At 38.8% G+C, this 20,117-nt stretch overlaps 1 protein-coding gene across 1 annotated transcript in view; it reads right to left on the reverse strand.

The window, feature by feature from the left end:
- AATF (apoptosis antagonizing transcription factor) overlaps nt 1-20,117 on the reverse strand; it is a 102,900-nt gene that overhangs the window by 56,364 nt on the left and 26,419 nt on the right. Inside the window, exons 5-8 of the mRNA XM_045986188.1 lie at nt 6,643-6,757; nt 4,203-4,401; nt 3,276-3,440; nt 1,891-1,974 (exon numbers count right to left, since the gene is read on the reverse strand). Of these exons, the coding sequence (XP_045842144.1) occupies nt 1,891-1,974; nt 3,276-3,440; nt 4,203-4,401; nt 6,643-6,757 (563 nt within the window). The remainder of the gene's footprint in view (nt 1-1,890; nt 1,975-3,275; nt 3,441-4,202; nt 4,402-6,642; nt 6,758-20,117) is intronic.

Here is a 20,117-nt window from a genome sequence, read left to right on the forward strand (position 1 = left end):
TGAAGGGCCAATCAAGTAATGCTATTTCTTTTTAAACAGACCTCCAGGCAAAAAAAAGATAAAAAAAATAAAAAATCTTTCAGACTAAGGATTGCCAGTGGAAGCAACTTCTCCTCAGTAATTTCAGTTTAATTTTATAAAGCCTATTTAATTTATGGTGCCCTTTCCATCGAACAATGTACACTTCAATTAATGAAGACTGGAGCATTTCTGATTGTCTCCCATGATCTCACACAATTACACAGCATTAATATCCCCTATCAGGTACTTCCTTAGACACCCTAGAACAAAATAGAGTTCCCTACTCTTCTGACAAATGGATATAATAAGAGAAGAAATGGAAAACAGAATAAGGACCTCTGACTAGGAACACCTGAGGACACACCAATCCTCTTTCCTATACCCTCTCATCATTACTTTTAAGGTTCACTTACAGCAATAATTTCACTGAACATTCCAGAGTGAATAGAAAGATTATTTCTCTTCTTAGGGCAAAGACTCAAAGCTATCCCCTGTACACAATCACCTGTTCTACTGGCCTCACAGTGTAATTTCCCCATACTCTTTCCTTCATATTCCAAATACATAATACAGTCATTATGGCTAAACCTTCAACAAGCAGTTGCAAATTCTTTGGCGAAAGTCAACACGCTAAAAATTCAGCTGAGAAAAAAAGAATATCTTGATAAATAATGGCTCTACAAAAGCTGGTGTGTTGCTGCTGAATAGCATCCTTGATTCTCCAAAGCTAGAAAGGGTACATCCCAAGGCACACTTCATTAAGTATGGCTTATCAGGAGACCCAGGATTACAGGAAATTATTTTAGTTCTTTAGAACAGCGCAAATGTTTAGTCTACCTTTACAGTCACTAGCATCATTAAAAAGAGCAGCATGCCAGCAGAGAATAATGTCAGGGAAAGACCTGGGGGACATTCAGAAAGAGATATCAAAACTGGGCCATATTTCAACCTCTACCAATTCTGTCTGTCTTCAAAACATTACATTATTGTTATAATCAATAGTAGCAGACAATCTCAATACATACTTCACTGATGTGAACAGACACGCACGCATGCATGCACGCACACACACACACACACACACACACACACACCGCAAAGGCAAGACACTTAATAGGCAATAGAACCAGAAATGCAGTTCAAGGACTCTCGGAGCCCAACCCTTTAGCTCCATATCCCAATCTAATAGCAACAGGACAAGAAACCAAACAACTAACAAAAAATCCCCTATAAATATTAGCAAAAATGGTTGAGAAAAAATAAACCACCTGACTCAAGGAAGTTGCAGCTTTTTTACAGATACTTCACACTCTGTAGTGACTAACAAAGTAGTTGTAGTCGTTTTTCATTTCAAAAGGAAAAATACAACATAGGAGTAGAACAACAGGGGCAGCTGGCTGGCTCAGATGGTAGAGCATAAGACTCTAGGTTGTGAATTTCAGCCCCAAACAGGGTGTAGAGATTACTTTAAAAAAAAATAAACTCTTAAAAAAGAAACAGACTCAGAATTACACAGTAAGTCAATCTTAAAGATAGCAGTTCTAGGGCGCCTGGGTAGCTCAGTTGGTTGAGCAACTTCCTTCAGCTCAGGTCACGATCCTGGAGTACCGGGATCAAGTCCTGCATCAGGCTCCCAGTTCCATGGGGAGTCTGCTTCTCCCTCTGACCTTCTCCCCTCTCATGCTCTCTCACAAATAAATAAATAAAATCTTAAAAAAAAAAAAAAAAAAAAAAAAAAGATAGCCGTTCTAACTCTCTGAATCTATCCGCCTTCCAAAGTAAGCCACCTTTTGGTCAGAGAATTCTATGAGCTGTTTTGAAATGCTAAAACCTGATCTGTAACAAAAGAAAACAGTGGAAAAATCACACCTGGTGGTAAAAGTCATCATCATCAAAGATTTCACCATCCAAGTCCTTCAGGTGGGCATTGGCAGGGGCCTGAGGAAGGACCTCCTATATCAAGGAGAAAAAAGGAAGGAGTGAATCCAAAGGGTAATCAAAGAAATGTAGCCACCACAAATAATGTGTATAACAATGCACAACAGGAAAGCAGCTTTCCTTAAGATATAACGAGCTCTTACAACTAAAGAACAAAAATATTCCAATAAAAAAGTGGACAAAGACATTAATTAAGCACTCGACATGAAAAGAACAAAAAATCATCAATAATCACATAAAAATACGTTTAACCTCATTCTAATTAAATACATGAAAATTAAAATGAGAAGACCCCATTTTTTAGCTAAACCTGGCAACACTCAGTACCAGAAAACAAAACTGGTGGAAATGGGAATTGATGCAACCTTTCTGGAGGCACTCAGTAACATCTATCAGGATTTAATATGATTTGACATTTCCACTTTGAGAAATCTATCCATATGTTCACACAAATACACCTATTATAAATGCTCATGAATGTTTCCTATAGCACTGTTTCTAAAGCTGGAGACAACATAAATAGCCATTGTTTCAATAAATTATAGTACACGCCCACAATGGAATACCCCATAGCCTAGTACTGGGAAAAATGAGATAAAAAATCCCTATGTAATGATTTAGAAAAGTGCCCAGGAAAAATTAAATTTAAAAAATAGTAAGATCTTATATAGTGTATTAATACTTTATATTAACACATATATCATCCCCTTTAGTTAGAAAAAACAGAACCATGTTTCTATATATGCATATGTGTTGTATCTATATATAGTTGTATGAATAGAAAATGTCTTGTTACAATTACAAATGAACACTGGTGTAATTGGAGAAGCAGAATTTTACTTTTCATTTTAAATTCTTCTGAACATTGAAAAAAATTATTAAGTATATATTTCTATAAATAAAAGTTTCTTTAAACAAAAGAATGTGCTCCAGATACGATCCTTTTCTATAGTATCTAAACGTCTGACATAAAATGCACACTTCCTTCCATACTGATACTGCTAGAGAAGCAGCTCTAAAATTGAATTTTTAAAAATTGAATTACGAATGGTTCCATTACCAGGCTCATGTCAAACTCAAAAATAAGAGAAGACTACACACAAGTTAATAATAGCTCCATTTTAAAAGAACTTTCTCCTCCCACAAACTCTCAGTTTCTAGTCAATTTACAATCTAGTAAAGTAGTGCTTTTTTCCCTTTCTTTCATGAACTTCTTATACCAAGGGTAATACCTACAAGCAGGTGATCAGATTTTTCAGCTAATTAGCTTCACAGAAACTGCTCCCTGTAATCACCCAGCATCCCAGAGCTCTTACCAGTTGTCCTGGCAAACTCTCTGGGAGAGGCTGCGTTGCCGGTTCAGGTTTGCCAAGAACTCGGTAGATGGAGCGCTTGGTCTGTGTCCTTCGAAGTAATCTTTCTTTGTCCATCAGAATATGATCGATCTGAGTCAAGATTGAGCGTTCAAAGGCACCAAAACCCTGCAACAACATTAACCAGTGTCAGATAATGCAGAAAGTCTGTGCTGAAGGCAGCTACATTGGTTTCTCTATCTTTCTGTGTCAGCAAAGAAATAGACAATCCTCCTTTCAGAGGGACTTTGTGTTACAGACTTGACTTCATGAATGGCTGTGATTGTTCTCAGGGAAAAAAAAAGTTTAGTCTAAGGCGTTCCTATACCGAGATTAACTTTCATACCTTTTGTAACTGTTGAAAAATCCACTTCTTTTAGTATTTTGTATTCCCAAACATCTGAACACTTATAAGGTCATTTTCTAGAACAAAATATTCTTTAAACAAAATTAAAAAAAAAAAAAAAAAAAAAAAAAAAGACTTTATTTATTTATTTATTTACTTGAGAGCAAGCAGGCACGCGATAGAGAGCACTCAAGCAGGGGGAGGGGGCAGAGGGAGAGAGGGAATCCCAAACAGACTCAATGCTGAGTACGGAGTCTGACACGGGGCTGGAGCTCACTACCCTGATATCATGACCTGAGCTGAAATCAAGAGTTGGAAGCTTAACCAACGGAATCACCCAGATGTCACCAAAATATTCTTTCTAATAAAATTAAAATCCCAGGACTGAATGGCAGGAGTTCAGTAAATTTTTCTGTAGAAATAACTGATTACTATTACATCATGACATTATCTGTATCAATGAGCTGTAGTTCCAATGTCTTTAAACTGCTTCAGGTTGGCACAAACTCTGTTACACACATGTATACACACACACACACACTTGCCTTCCCCAGTTTTCCAGAAGCCAGCTTGGTTTTATCATGCCACTTCTGAAGTGTGCGGTTCCTGTAGACTGTAAAGTCAGCAAAACGCTTTGCCATAAAGCTGGGATAGTCCTCCATTTCCAACTTCCTCTTTGGTGGGGCCCTTCTCTGCTTCTTCTTCTCTTCTAATAGATCTTCATCTTCACTGGAAATCTCCTCACTGTAAAATCAATAAGAACATTAAGTTCAATATACACAAACACCACCCAAGTAAAAAGCTAGGCTCACATGAAGTTGAGAGTATTTAGGCCTTCCCTATTCTTTTTTTTTTTTTTTTTTTTGAGATTTTTGAAATTTATTTGACAGAGAGAGACATAGCGAGAGAGGAAACACAAGCTGGAGGGGTGAGACAGTGAGAAGCAGGCTCCCTGCTGAGCAGAGAGCCCAATGTGGGGCTCGATCTCAGTACCCTGGGATCATGACCTGAGCCAAAGGCAGACGCCTAACAACTGAGACAACCCAAGTGCCCTAGGCCTTCCCTATTCTGTCTACATTTTTAAAAAACACCACAGATGGGAGGGGGGGTAGCTTTTTTTGTTTGAAAAGAATGTTCGTGAGCTCAATCAAAAACTCATGTAACTTTTCAAATAAATATAAAAATTACTGGCTTAGAAATATTTTTTTAAAAGGTAAGCAAACCGTAAAAATAAATGAGGTTGTAAAAACATTATTAGAAATGCATATGAACCAGGCCTATACTGTTACAAGATGGTCTTTAAAAATTAAACACATAATCATATTTTTATGACCTTAATCCCCAAATCAATAAGGGAAATGTGTCTCCCTGTAACCAACTGTTCAGGAAAGCAGACTAGTATTAGTTGAATCAAAGGGAAAGAGCTGAATGTGAAGGAAACTCAAAGCAGTGGGCAAGAGAACGGGGACTACACTGAAATAAAGGCAACTGCCCGGATCAAGTAATACAGTCTCTATCAAGCAAGCCACTTAGACTCACTGGACTACTGACCCCAACACATTGTAGGTGCTCAATAAATGTGAGCTTACTGTTGTCCCTCCAACTAAAAAAGAATGGAGCAAAGGATAAGCCCAAAGGGAAAAAAGCAGCAGGTACCATATATAGCAGGCTCAAACAATGGGTGGGTGGGGGGTGCTGTGGAAATCCTTCATCAAATGTGACAACTTCAGAAAAAGTATACACGTTTATATATATTCCGTGCCTTTCTGAAAATTTTCCATCCTTCAAAATACCTGCTTCTTCCCTCACTGAAAAGGAGATGGCTGTGACCAGCAATTCCATGGTATTGGCACAAACTGTTGCATAAACATTAATTAAGAATTAAAATGAAAGGACGCCTGGGTGGCTCAGTTGGTTAAGCGGCTGCCTTTGGCTCAGGTCATGACCCCAGGGTCTGAGGATCCAGTCCCACATCGACCCCCTTGCTCAGCAGGGTGCCTACTTCTCCCTCTGCCTGTGCTCTCTCTCTCTCCTCCCCCTACTGACAAATAAATATAATCTTAAAAAAAAAAAAAGAATTAAAATTAAGAGACACCTGGGTGGCTTAGTCAGTTGAGCGCCTGCTTTCAGCTCAGTCATGATCTCAGGGTCCTGGGATGGAGTCCCACATCTGGTTGCCTGCTCAGTGCGGAGCCTGCTTCTCCTTCTCCCTCTCCTTCTGCATACCCCCCACTCATACACTCACTTGCTCGTTCACTCTCAAACAAAATATTTAAAAAAAAAGAATTAAAGGGCGCCTGGGTGGCTCAGGTGTTGGGCACCTGCCTTCGGCTCAGGTCATGATCCCAGGGTCCTGGGATCGAGTCCTGCATCAGGTTCCCAGCTCGGCGGGAGGCCTGCATCTCCCTCTCCCACTCCCCCTGCTTGTGTTCCTTCTCTCACTGCTGTCTCTCTCTGTCAAATAAATAAATAAAATCATTATTTAAAAAAAAAGAATTAAAATGAAAAATGAGCTTTCATCTCCTAATTTCTTTTTTCTTTTAAAGACTTACTTATTTATTTGAGATGTGGAAGGGCAGAGGGAGGGGAAGATAGGGAGTCTCAAGTCAACTCCATGCTTAGTGCAAGGCCTGACACAGAACTTGATCTCACCCCCCTGAGATCACAACCTGAGCCAAAGCCAGGAGTTGGACACTCAAGCGACTGTACCACCCAGGCACCCCTCATCTCCTAATTTCAATAGGTCTAAAGAAAAGGCAAGCCTTTTGCAGAACCACAAAAAGCAGGCACAAGTAAATATAAAAAAGGAAAACCTAATTCTTAATTTGCGTGCCATCCTGGCCACCAGGTAAATACAAGGTCTTTCTGTTACTACTAACAATAAGTATGATACCTGCCTGCAGAAGATTTGGCTTTCTTTTTCAAAAATGATGGGAAACAACTCAGATTAAAATAAGCAACCACACAGCTCCATTCCTTCCTTACCTTTCTGCTTTGGGCTTTGTCCCGTCTACTAAGTATCTAGTGTCTGGGCACTGGAAAAGTAACTCTTCCTGAAGATCTGCCAGTGACCTCAACAATGCTTTAAGAGCCTTGTGACCTGGGAAATGAAGCACAGAGAAGGAACAATCAATTATCTACAATTCTTCAAAGCAGGCAATGACTGTAACTCATGACTGCTGGGCAGTTCTGGCCGGGGTGGGGGGTAGGCAAAGGGTACCCGGGGCCTAAGAACTATCTGAAACACAGAATTCCTGAAAGGAAAGAACACCAGTGCCCACTTCACAGGCTTGTTGTGAGGAACAAGTGAGGTAACATATGTAAAGTGTGTAGGAAAGGGTCTGTAATTGTGAGTTCTTAAATTTAGCAAGACTGACCAACTTCTACCCTGCCTGTCACCATAACCAATCGTTTTTCCTTACGGTGTTAGTTTTTACAGGTAACCCAGCCTGTAACCTCCTGGATTATCCCTCTATCAATCAACTCCTTAAGCAATCCCTCCTCTCCTGAAGAGCACAGCTCTGTCCTGGGATCCCTACTGTGTCGTCACTGCCGCCGTCGTCACCCTCCCTCAGGAGATCTCATTTGCCTCTGGTTTGAGCTGCCACCTCATACATACAATTTCTCCACACATTCTCCTATGAAAAGTTGTTGTTCACATAAGAAAACCCCCAAGTTGGGGCGCCTGAGTGGCTCAGTGGGTTAAGCCGCTGCCTTCGGCTCAGGTCATGATCTCAGGGTCCTGGGATCGAGCCGCGCATTGGGCTCTCTGCTCCGCAGGGAGCCTGCTTCCTCCTCCTCTCTCTGCCTGCCTCTCTGCCAACTTGTGATCTCTCTCTCTGTCAAATAAATAAATAAAATCTTAAAAAAAAAAAAAAGAAAACCCCCAAGTTAATGACTTACTATCTGTGGTACTGAATTGTGTATTAAAACTCTGCACATCGAGAACATGTTCTTACCTGGTTCTCCACAGAGCCAACAGGATGCATTTGTAATCAAGCTGGTCAGGATTAAGTATAGTCTACTATGGCTAAGAACTTTCAGGATAAAAACTGGCCCTCTGAGAACTGAACTCTTACCTTCTTTATCAGCCTAATCCTGCTAAAGGGGCTAACTAGACACCGATAATCACTATGCGTTGGTAGCACTCAGATGCCTCTCCTATTATCGAGCTTCCACATTTTCAGCAACTGCCAAGAAAATCTTCACATGGATGCTCCATCACTCCTCCAAATACACCATGTCAGAAACAGAACTTTGTTCTTCCTACCTAATATTTCTCCCTTGTCTGATTTTCTCCGTTTAATGTGTTTTCATAGGCGATCACTGACATTTCAGTGCCCTTACTCTATATATTTAATTCATTGCTAAATCGTGTGATTTTCCATTCTTATTGTCAGTAATGGCTGTCCATTCATCTCTGGCCATGCTTCTCTCACACCTTCCCCCTTTCCCTTAAATAACTGTAACCTTCTCACAAACACCCCTACTTTCATTTAGCAAACCCTACATTCACTTTTACTTTATATTCCATAGGGACTTCAGCCCACACAAACTTCAGTTAGCGTTAACCACGGTTTTTAGTGCCTTTTCTAGAAAAGGTTGTATCTTAAGAGAGAGAGAGCCCATGTTTTCCAAAGTGAAACCACAACCAATTTTCCATTTGCAAAGTAGGTTTCAAAATTCCCAAGACCTAACCTTGAAAATCTTACGCTAAGTAAGCGAGTCACAAAACCACAAGTACCGTGTGATTCCACTTACATGAGGGATCTAGAACAGGCACATTCAGCAGAAGCAGAAAGCAGAACGATGGCAACCAGGGGTGGATAGGAGAGGGGAATGGACACCTGTTCCCGTTCAATGGATACAGAGCTTCAGAATGAGATGATGAAAACGTTCTGGAGATGGACAGTGAGGATATTGGGACAGACATGCAAATGTACTTAACAATATTGAACTATATTTCTATAAGTGGCTAAGCTGGTCAATTTTATGTCATGTATATTTTAACACAATTGAAAAAAAAACACACACACACTTTAAGTGTTCCCAAAGCAGGGCATAATGAATAATTCCTCCATCCCAGTTCATCTCTGTACAGAAATTGTTTCTGTACAGAAACAAATCATCTATAATGCTTCAATCTTGAGCCTAATCAAAAAGAACAGGGGGGAAAAAAAGGGATGTTATTCACCCTTTAAAAAGAAATTCTGACATAGGCTGTAACACATGGATGAACCTTGGAGACATTATGCTCAGTGCAATAAGCTAGCCATAAAAAGACAGGTACTATATATACCATTCCACTTATAGGAGGTACCTCGAGTAGTCACATTCAGAGACAGAAAGTAGGATGGGGGTTACCAGGGCTTGGCAGAAAGGGGAATGGAGGCTTGTTTAATAGGTATAGAGTTCTACTCTTAAAAGACAGAAAAGTTCTGGAGATTGGTAATACAACAGTGTGAATATACTTAACACTACTGAACTATACACTTAGAAATGGTTAGGGTAAATTTTTGAATCCCTATTATACACCGGAAACTAATGTAACACTGTATGTTAACTACATAGGATGAAAATTCAAAATAAATTTGAAAATGGAAAAAACGGTTAGTATAAATTTTATGTTAGGTCAATTTTAGGTTTCATGTTTTTTTGCTGTAATAAAAAATTTAAAAGAAGAAAAGCAGATGCCTGTCCCTTACTTCCAGTAGATACCATGTATCCATGATGTAAACCAGGAAATCAGGAACCATGTGGGGAGAGACGAGGTGGGGGCGGGGCGGTTTTCAAAGCAGTCTATAATGTTCACAGCTGCTTACCCCCAGCAAGCAAGTCATAATGTGACTCTCACATGTAGCAAAACCAAGAACTGTGAAAACATACAACGAAAAGACTACTACTTTTAAGGGCCACTTTCGAGTAGCTATACAAGCCTTTTTATTTTGTTCAAGTCAGTTTAAAAAAATCCATTGCAGATATATCAGACAGCATATCAATCCAACAAGAAAGCAGAGAGCCAATATCAGTAAATCAAAGTGTGCCTTTCTGTTAATACTCTCTCATATGTTCTCATTTTATACACCCCTTCACCCAGTCAGAAAGTAGCCCTGAAGTATTTAAGCTCCATTCAGGGATAGCACCACCATGCATCAAAGTGTCAAGAGACCTACCAGAGATGAAATCTGCAATTCTGTGCCTCTAACCACCAACCACCAAAAAAAAAAAAAAAAAAAAGAAAGAAAGAAAGAAAAAAAAATGTTTATCAAAGTAAAGTCACCAATGACCAACACATAGACAGCTTCTTATAAAGAGATATAGAAGAAAGAACGCAATTCTCATTTCTTTGAGAAAAGGGCCACATTTCCTTCCACTAAGATTTTATGTAAAATCTGAAGAGACCAGACAATGCCTTCCTGGATACAGCAGGCCTCCTCAAAGCCACATCTGACAAGAGTGAGGAAAGACTCTCCTGGAGGCTCAGATCCAACAGTGGATTCTTCCCAGCCAAAATACAAAACCAAACCAAACCCAAATTCTTTTTATCATTCATATAGGACTGAATTCTATTTGTTTAACCCTATGAAAAATGAAGAGAATGGAACCAACAGTTTCTAATTCACCTTTCATTTTTCTCCTAATTACTGTCAGTTACAAGTTGAAAAAACTGCAGAGAGGCATACACTTTCTTCTCTCCCCCTCTTGGCACGTGGCCACAAAACAAATGGGAGACTGTCAAGGATATATATGTTTATTTTGTCCTACATGGTCCATTTCCAGAGGTCTTTCCCTTAAGAGGAGATTAAGAAGGACACATGCCTCACCATATTATCAAGATACAACCTCAGCATCTCGGCACTGGCTTTAGGAATAATTTTCCAAGTAGAGAATCAATGGAAAGAGTGATTTACTAGAGGTCAGGAGCCCTGTATTCTAACTGACACTATTACTAACTAGTCATTTTACTGAGCAGACCAATTTAATCTTTGAGTTGCAATTTTCTCATCTGTGAAATGTAGATAATCCTTTGCTTATCTCACAGAATTTAGGTGAAAAATAATAAACATGTTTTTTATATATTAAGGAATTTCATTAATTTTTAAATGCTGTGGGATACAGAAAGTACATCACAATAAAAAAAAGCATCACCTTTCACATGGTGAAAATCCCAGGCTCTGCTTGTACTGATCGACAGTGCTAGGACTGAACTAGTATTCACAGATTCCTGTATTAAGTATTCATTTACATGCTACCCATATGCAAGCATTCTATATATAAAATGTCACCAATCTAAAAACCATTTTCACCTAACAGCTTTATTTTTCTCCCTGATTCATCTTGGTTGTTCAACATAAACAAAATTGTAGGCAGAGAATAAGTTTGGACATAGGCACAGTTCATTAATTAGATTATAAACCAATAAGTATAACTTCTGGCAAGGGGATTGGAGGGGGAACGCAGACAGTGAATTTATAAGTAAAATAAAGCTTACCTTATCTGTTTTTAAATATCCATACAGTTATTTTTAGTATAAACATGAAAACATACAATAGTTTATGTACAAGTATACATAAATTCCCACATTCCTATCATGCCAGATAAATACAATGAAGTAGAATGTATAGATTACAAGAGCATTTTTTTCTCCTTCAAAAGTAACTCTAGAACCAGAGCTAAACTATAGGTCAAAATGACACACAATATATTGGCCTGAGAACAATACTTTTCATTCAAATCCACACAAGCCTGCCACTTGCACTAGTCATCCCCGGCAATTAATCCCCCAAGAAAGACGTTTGATTAAATCTTTTCAAGCAAATCCTTTGCTTTGCTTTTGTTAGTTCACTTCTTGTCAACATCTATTAAAATATGCCTTTAATTCTCCCACAATCTTAAAAAACACCGATTCCACTGTCTTCAACTTTAATCAACTGTATGGCCGGCATTTTTCATTTCATAATAATGTGCTGCTTGGAATTCAAGAGGCAGGCTCAGCATCAATCATCTGGTAAGAATTTTTCCACTGCAATAAATATGCAAATGAGGAGAGCCAGTCAGTCGTATTTCAGGCCCGACTTGCTAGTGTTTTAAAAAAGACACAAATTTATTAATTGCCGGTGGCCAGAGGAATCCTATTACTTTGGGCATTGATTACAAAGCTGTGTGAGTGATTATTGTGCAACTCGCGGGCTACCCAGGCATGAGGAAAAATTATTAAAGCAAGGCAGAGATTATCAACTCAGAATAACAATAAGCCTTAACATTTAGGCCCTAACTTCTTCAACAAAGAATTACGTGAAGGCTCCACTGTATCATAATTCCGAATTCTGTCAGTATTACTGTTTGGGCTTGTTCTATATTCCCCAAGCAGAAAGGTGTTACCAGTGAGAAAGAGTACTGCAGGTTACAAATTCCTGAACACCAACCACATGGATGAGTTGCTATCATCCCCAATGTGTGTCCAGAAAGCATTTGTATACATCCATGTATGCATACACATATACGGGTGTGTGCTCCTGTGGATTCCCAGATCTGGATAAGTGAAAGTGTTATTATGAGGACTGTGGTTTGACTGGAACAGGATAAAGAGTTCTGGCTCCATGTGTTGGTTGGTTGGTTCTGCAGACTGAAAGCAAAATTTTTTAAATGGTACAATATAACCACCAGGAAAACTTTTGAAAGCAGAGCATGGGGACTGATATTCTAAAATCATGATGGCTAAGCCAAAAGCAGCCTTGGGTTTCCATACCTCAGGGGGCACCACAGTGAAAGGCATGCAGTCTACCGGGAAGTCCGTGGAGGAAACGGTTTGATAGGCTAATTCTGAATGCAAAGTGTTTTTGTGAGAAACATTCAACCCAAGACATATTAAATCAAGTAAGAAAGAGGACTCGGTGGACAAAACTTATTTTTTTCTCTTAAGAGAATGATGTGGGGAATTGGGGGAGTAAGTGGAAGTTGAAATAAGAGAGAGATGAAGAGACATATGATAAAATATGTTGGGTGAGCCCTCTCACAGAAAGAAGCAAAAAGAAAAAAAAAAATCCTTACCATTTTACATTACTGCCACACTAAGTAACATGATAGATAGTGTGCATTTGAGTTCTGTGGAGGGACATCCCACTCAAGCTGTAATTTCTGACCAGGCATGAATTTATAAGAAAGGGAAAAGAACTGCAGAACTTCTTAGGTTTCCCTGAATACTCCCTCAAATACCTTGATGAAGTATGTCAATAAATCCTTAAAAAGCCCTATAGGACACAGCAATCTAACTGATCAATGTACTTCCCGAAACCCACTACAGTTCCCTTCCACTTCACAGGCCCCAGACAACCTCCATTGCTCCGAGGTACTTCCCTAAAAAGGGAAATATATTTTTCCTCTTTGAACAGACAGAATAAAGCTCAGAATATAAGGTGCTTAAAACCCAAGGTTATTTACAAGTAATTGTTTAAACTAATGAGAATTACCCAGGGAAAGAAGAGATACTTTCATTTTTATTTGATACACTTTTGACCAGTTTGAATATTTTATAAGCATATATTACTTTTATAATTTAAAATATTACTAAGGAGCGCCCGGGTGGCTCAGTCGTTAGGTGTCTGCCTTCGGCTCGGGTCATGATCCTAGGGTCCTGGGATCAAGCCCCACATTGGACTCCCTGCTCAGCGGGAAGCCTGCTTCTCCCTCTCCCACTCCCCCTGCTTGTGTTCCGGCTCTCGCTCACTCGCTCTCTGCCAAATAAATAAAATCAACAATAAACAAATAAATAAAATCTTTAAAAAACAAAAACCCAGCTTTAAAAAATAATAATAAAATATTACTAAAATTTAAAGTAAACTTTGAAGAAAACCTACTCAAAATAAAATTAGAACCACAATCCAAGTAACCCTTTCTGTTTCATATAAAACAGCCTGATCCTTTCTTATTAAAAAGCCTTTAGACAAACAGCCTCTTAGGCAATGAAACTACTCCTAAACTAAATGTCCAAATTCTTTCTATAGTATGGATCTGAAAAACGGGATTCCCAGGCAGAATCGATCACTCCTTTCTCAGCATCATTCACATCACTGCTACAGCACTTGTCATACTGTACCACGTCTGATTTCGCTAGTTGTAAGCTACTTGAGAGCACAGACCTCATCCTGTCACTCTGCCATCCTATCACCTGCGCCCTAAAAGGTATTCTACAGATATATGTTTGTTCCAGAGAAATGATGCCTCAACCACATGGCAGAACATCTAATTACAGTATCATTTCCAAAGGTAAATGCTGACAACCAGACAAAATGTGAACTACATATTCACGAACTTCAACAAATATGTATCCTCAACAGACTAATTTTTGTTAACAAAAGCAAAGTAATCAAACTTAACTTTTTCCTGTAACTGTTAAGATACGTAGGCTACTCCTAAGAGTCTCAAAACCATGTTATCAGATTTAAGAACTTACAAACATTACAATGCACTCACATGAAGACACAATCATCATTACCACTTAGATGGATAAACTGAGGCTCAGAAAATAAGAACGTTTTTGTGTTTCTTTTAGTACTAGTAAGACTAAGTATTATTGGGGCGCCTGAGTGTTTCAGTCGGTTGGGGGACTGCCTTCGGCTCGGGTCATCATCCCAGGGTCCTGGGATCAAGTTCCGTATAGGGCTCCCTGCTCCTTGGGGAGCCTGCTTCTGCTTCTCCCTCTGCCTGCCCTCCCCCTGCTTGTGCTCTCTATCTCTCCATCAAATAAATAAATAAAATCTTAAAAAAAAAAAAAAAAAAGACTAAGCATTAGGAAATGCTTACCCAAAATGAAAACACTTTGGGAGGTTGCTTTCATGTTAAAACACTTAAATATTTATGCCTTGGAAGTAGTTTACCTATCTCCACACCTTACTATGAGCTCCTTGAGATAGCGGTTGTGAACAATTTGCCTTGGTATGCCTGGTGTTGGCAAATGGCAGGCTGCTGAATGAATAACTGAATAATAATGGCACCCTAATAATTTTCTTGGCATGCTCTTTTATGTGCATTTCAAGTCTTTGAAGAAGTAACTGCAAGTATAGTATTGGTAATCATTTACATAACCCTTTTACGAAGGAGAAACACACACTGTAGCCATAGAGCTACAGCCTAAGAAAAGACCATACTATCACTATTAACAGTTAACATCATGAAGAACCCACGAAGTGGCAGGCCCTAGCCTAGGCACTTTATCTGTATTACATAAGTCATTTAAATCCTCTCAATTCCTCAGAAGTGGGTACTATTATACGCCCTCATACTAATGAAGAAAATTGAACACTACTACAAGCTTTAGAAAGAACTGCGTATTGTTCATTAATGTATTCTCAAACAGTCACGTATCAAAACAATCTGGAAAGCAAAGTACAATGACATTTTCAATTATAAGAAATGACAAAACACGGGTGTTGTGTCAAAACACTGGGTGACTCAGTTAAGTGTCTGCCTTCAGCTCAGGTCACGATCCTAGGGTCCTGGGATCGAGTCCTACATCAGGCTTTCAGCTCAACGGGGTGTCTGCTTCTCCCTCTCTCTCTGTCCCTCCCTCCTGTTCATGCTCGCTCCCTCTCTCTCTCTCAAATGAATACATAAAATCTTTTAAAAAAAAAAATGACAAAACTGCCCTCCCAAGTCTCTAATACCACTACATGGTAAAAACAAAAACTAAAACAAAATACAGTACTAGTCAGCCTCTGTTAGAGTGCTATGTCCAAATTTGGTTCCCACACCAGCAAAAACAAAGTGGAGAAAATAAAAGAAGCCCAAATACATATGGACAGAAGGCAGCCCTGGTAAGGCAAAATGAAGGTGTATTTGCTTAATGTGAAAAAAAGAATGGTAAGAAATGGATCAGCAGTCTCCAAAATTCAAATAGCCAAACACATCAGAACAGACGTTTGGCCGCACTTAAGGAAATAAAGAAAAAGAAAAGCCTAAAACAATGTGATATTTTTCTGATATTACTTGATGCTGGCAAGAATGTGAGAAAGGGGCACTCTCCATACACACTGATAAGAGTTCAATTAGCACAACATATCCAGAAAGCAATCTGGAAAATGTATCAAAGGTTTGCACGTGCATACCACCTGACCCTACTATTCCATTTCTAGAAATTAATCTTAATGAAATAATCAGATAAGAAAGCAAAGAGGCAGGTATAAAAAACATTACTTTTAGCATTGTTTATAACTGGTAGAAACTGCAAACATCTTAAGTGCCCATTTACAGGGGACTGGTTGAATTAGTTTAGCCAGATAACTTTCTATGCAGCTATTGAAAAGGATAATTATAAATGGAACTTGTTCTGAATAAACTAAACTACAAAATAGTTTTGGGGACAACTGAAGTAATCAGAATATGGAGTAGACATATTACTAGGATCATTAGGAAGTATTAATTTGGCTAGGTGAAATGACAGTGTTATGTAAGAAATAATTCTCATTTTTTAAGAGCCACTTACAGAAGTATTTAGAGGCAAACTGGCATGATGATTGTAATTTACTTTAAAATACTTCAAGAAAAAGAAAACAAAGTCAAGGGGTTTTTGTTTTGTTTTGTTTTTTGTTTTTAAATAAAAGGTAGGGGTGCCTGGGTGGCTCAGTGGGTTAAAGCCTCTGCCTTCAGCTCAGGTCATGATCCCAGGGTCCTGGAATCGAGCCCCGCATTGGGTTCTCTGCTCAGCGGGGAGCCTGATTCCCGCCCACCCCCGCCTGCCTCTCTGCCTATTTGTGATCTCTGTCTGTCAAATAAATAAATAAAATCTTTAAAAAAAAAAAAAGAAAGAAAGAAAAGGTAGATTTATATTCATTAACATGGAAAGAGATAAAGTGTGATATCATTTACGGTTTAAAAAAAGTTTAAACTGACAAAGTAACTGGATGGGTATACACCAAATTGCTAGAAATGGTTACCTCTGAAGAGTGCCATTTACAGTAGGGAAAAAGAAGACTCAAAATCCGTGTTACATTTCAGTACCGTTGGGGAGGAGGGGGAACAATACTATTTGAAAAAATGTATTTTTACTACAAACTACATTTTCATGACTATTAACAAAAGTAATAATTAAGATTAAACATATACAATAACACAAAGAGGTCTTCTGAGGTAGAATTCTACCTGTCAACAGAAAATTAAACAAGGAGAAACAGATTAAAACAAAGGCAGAAGAAATTAGAGGTGGCCTTAAGTTTGGTTGATAAGGAGATCGTCTATCCCTAGAACTAGTTTAAAATTTCCCCTGTGTGATTCACAAAAGAAATGCCAAGGACCGGGGCACCTGGGTGGCTCAGTGGGTTAAGCCTCTGCCTTCGGCTCGGGTCATGATCTCAGGGTCCTGGGATCAAGCCCCGCATCGGGCTCTCTGCTCAGCGGGGAGCCTGCTTCCCCTCCTCTCTCTCTGCCTGCCTCTCTGCCTACTTGTGATCTCTGTCTGTCAAATAAATAAATAAAATATTAAAAAAAAAAGAAAAGAAAAAAAGAAATGCCAAGGACCAATAAATGTAAGGAAAAAAATGTTTACCCCCATTAAACACTGGGAAGTGTAAATTTCCAAAAAATGTAAAATGTAAAAATATAAAAAATGTAAACTAAAATAAGCAAATAAAACTAAAATAAATTTTCCATTTATCAAAGTAACAAAGATGAAACAAAATTATAAAGTCCAGTGTTGACAAGGATAAGACAAACTAATATTCATATAAAACTGATATTCATATAAAGAAGGTCGGAATGTAAAGTGATACAACCTTTCTGGAGGGCAATCTGGCAATACAGATCAAAAGCCTTAAAATTTCACATGACCTTAGAACACATACTAATTCCACATCTAGAATTTTCTTTTACACAACAAAGTAATCGCGGATGTAAGTAAAGATTTAGTAACAATGATGTTTGTTACATTATTTATGAAAATGAAACATGGAAACAATCCAAATCTTGAACAATAAAGAACGGGTTAAACTATCCCTATGATGGAAAGTCTACGCTGCCATTAAAAATAATCCTGTAGAGTGGAGCCTGGGTGGCTCAGTTAAGCGTCTGCCTTTAGCTCAGGTCATGATCCTGGGATCCTGGGATTAAGCCCCACATTGGGCTCCCTGCTTGGCAGGAGGCCTGCTTCTCCCTCTCCCACTCCCCCCACTTGTGTTTCCTCTCTCCCTGTGTCTCTATCAAGTGAATAAATGAAATCTTAAAAAAAAAAAAAAAAAAAAGAATTCTGTAGAATATTTAATGACATGAAAAATATCCATCTTTGTTAAGTAGGAAAAAAACCAGACTGTAAAACAGAATATAGAATATGGTTCCACTTTAGTTCTAACTACATGCTCACAGTGGGGAAAAAAATCGGAAAAGATATATGCCACACAACAAAGTATTGAAAGTACTTAATTCGAGCTGCTGGGATTAGGGAAGATTACTTCTTTACATTTGTTTTGGCCATTTACCAGATTTTATTTAAGGAATATTATCATCATTACAGTAAGAAAAAAGCCTATTGACAGGTTTCTCTATCACTTAAGAAAAAGCTGGGGCACCTGGGTGGCTTAGTAGTTAGCATCTGCCTTCGGCTCAGGTCCTGATCCCAGGGTACTGGGATCAAGCCCCACATGGGGTTCCTTGCTCAGCGGGGAGCCTGCTTCTCCCTCTCCCACTTCCCTGCTTGTGTTCCCTCTCTTGCTGTGTCTCCCTCTGTCAAATAATAAAATCTTAAAAAAAAAAAAAAAAAGGCTTATCTGCCTACAGGAGAAGGGAGTAGATCAGCTGAGCTCCAGGGCCCTTCTAGCTCTCCTACTGAAGGCAGTATGTGGGAAAGATCTTAGAAAAACTGAAGGATACAATTACTACTCACTCTAAACCTGTTTTACATGAACTTCATCTCCATATTGCTCCTGCCTTCACTTCTTCAAGCTCTGGCAATTATTCCATCACCGTCGTACTTTCTTTTAAAAAGAAAAAAAGCAGGACACCTGGGTGACTCAGTTAGTAAAGTGCCTAACTCTTGATTTCAGGTCGAGTCATGATCTCAGAGTCCAAGATCTCAGAGATTAAGCCCGGGGTCAGTGGGCTCTGCACTAATCCGAGAGTCTGCTTGGGATTTTCTCTTGCCCTCTGCCCCTCCCACCAGCTCAAAGGAGCACTCTCTCAAATAAATAAATTAATTAATTAATGTTAAAAAAAACAAAACCAAAAGCCCAACAGACAACAGAGTTAAAGTACATGCACAGTGGTTGCGTGGTGTGGCCAAGAGCAGAGTTTTTATGCAATGGGGCAGACCCCAGTAGCCACACTGACTCTGCTTCTAACGAACGTATGACCAACGTGTGATGGAACGCAAGTTCCTTAAACCTCTCCAAAGCTTCACATCTCCATATGTACTGCGCCAGTATTAGCACCTATTTCACAGGCTGCTGTGGGGACTAAAAGAGACATTTGTGAACAACTTAACAGACAGTGCCTAGACAGTAGTGCACAAGGACCAAACTAGAGCTATTTTTATTAGTTGTAAGAATAAGGGCAACTGACATTGTACGTGCGCAATGAAAATACTGAGATAGAAGTAAATTGATCATCCTGATTCTCAAATTATCACATTTGATTTCTTTTCAGTCATATTCTTTTACCATATAAGTCTTACTGAGGACACCAGAAATGCTTTCTAATTAGAACTTGAGTTAGAGCGTCTGTCTCTGCCCTTCCCCCTAACCCTCACTACATAACATTCATGTACCATCTTGAGAATGTAAGAATCTTTAAGACTGTCTACACAGCTTGTCTATACATAAAAATTTTCCTTGTATTTGGGGGGGTGGAACCTGGCTGGCTCAGTCAGTCGAGTGTGCAACTCTTGATTTTGGTCATAAGTTTAAACCCCACACCGGACAGAGATTCCTTACAAAATAATAATAAAAATTTTCCTTGTATGAAAAGCTAGTAAGAACTCTTCTCAAAATAGTAGCATTTTGGGTATTATCCAAAGGCTAATTTATCCAAATGCCTCAAGAAAAACAGCATGTGACAGATCTGAAACTAAACACCAAGCAAAACAAAACAATATCATGTGAAAGTTAATTAAAAATTACCGAAGAATTCAAACTAAAGTCAAGTGCAATCCAAGTACAACAAACTTTCAAAGCAAATCATATGGAGAAACTTATTTGGGGTCAGATTATAAATACAACAATTATAATAATCAACAGAGAATTATGTCTTAAAGGTATCACAACATTCAGATTTTTTTCTAGGATAATTCTTAAGCAAACTTGTAGCCTATATTTTTTCTCAGACTGGTCTTCCCATCCCCTCCCCTCATCAAACTTCCACCAAAACTTAATGGAAAAAATATATACAGTGGAAGAAAATATATACATATTAAAGTGTCTGGGAGAATACACCTCACATTGTTTTCTCTGAGAAGAAAAGTACAAGGATTTGGGAAAGTG

Source organism: Meles meles, chromosome 18 (assembly GCF_922984935.1).
Source record: "Meles meles chromosome 18, mMelMel3.1 paternal haplotype, whole genome shotgun sequence".
Lineage (NCBI taxonomy): Eukaryota > Metazoa > Chordata > Mammalia > Carnivora > Mustelidae > Meles > Meles meles.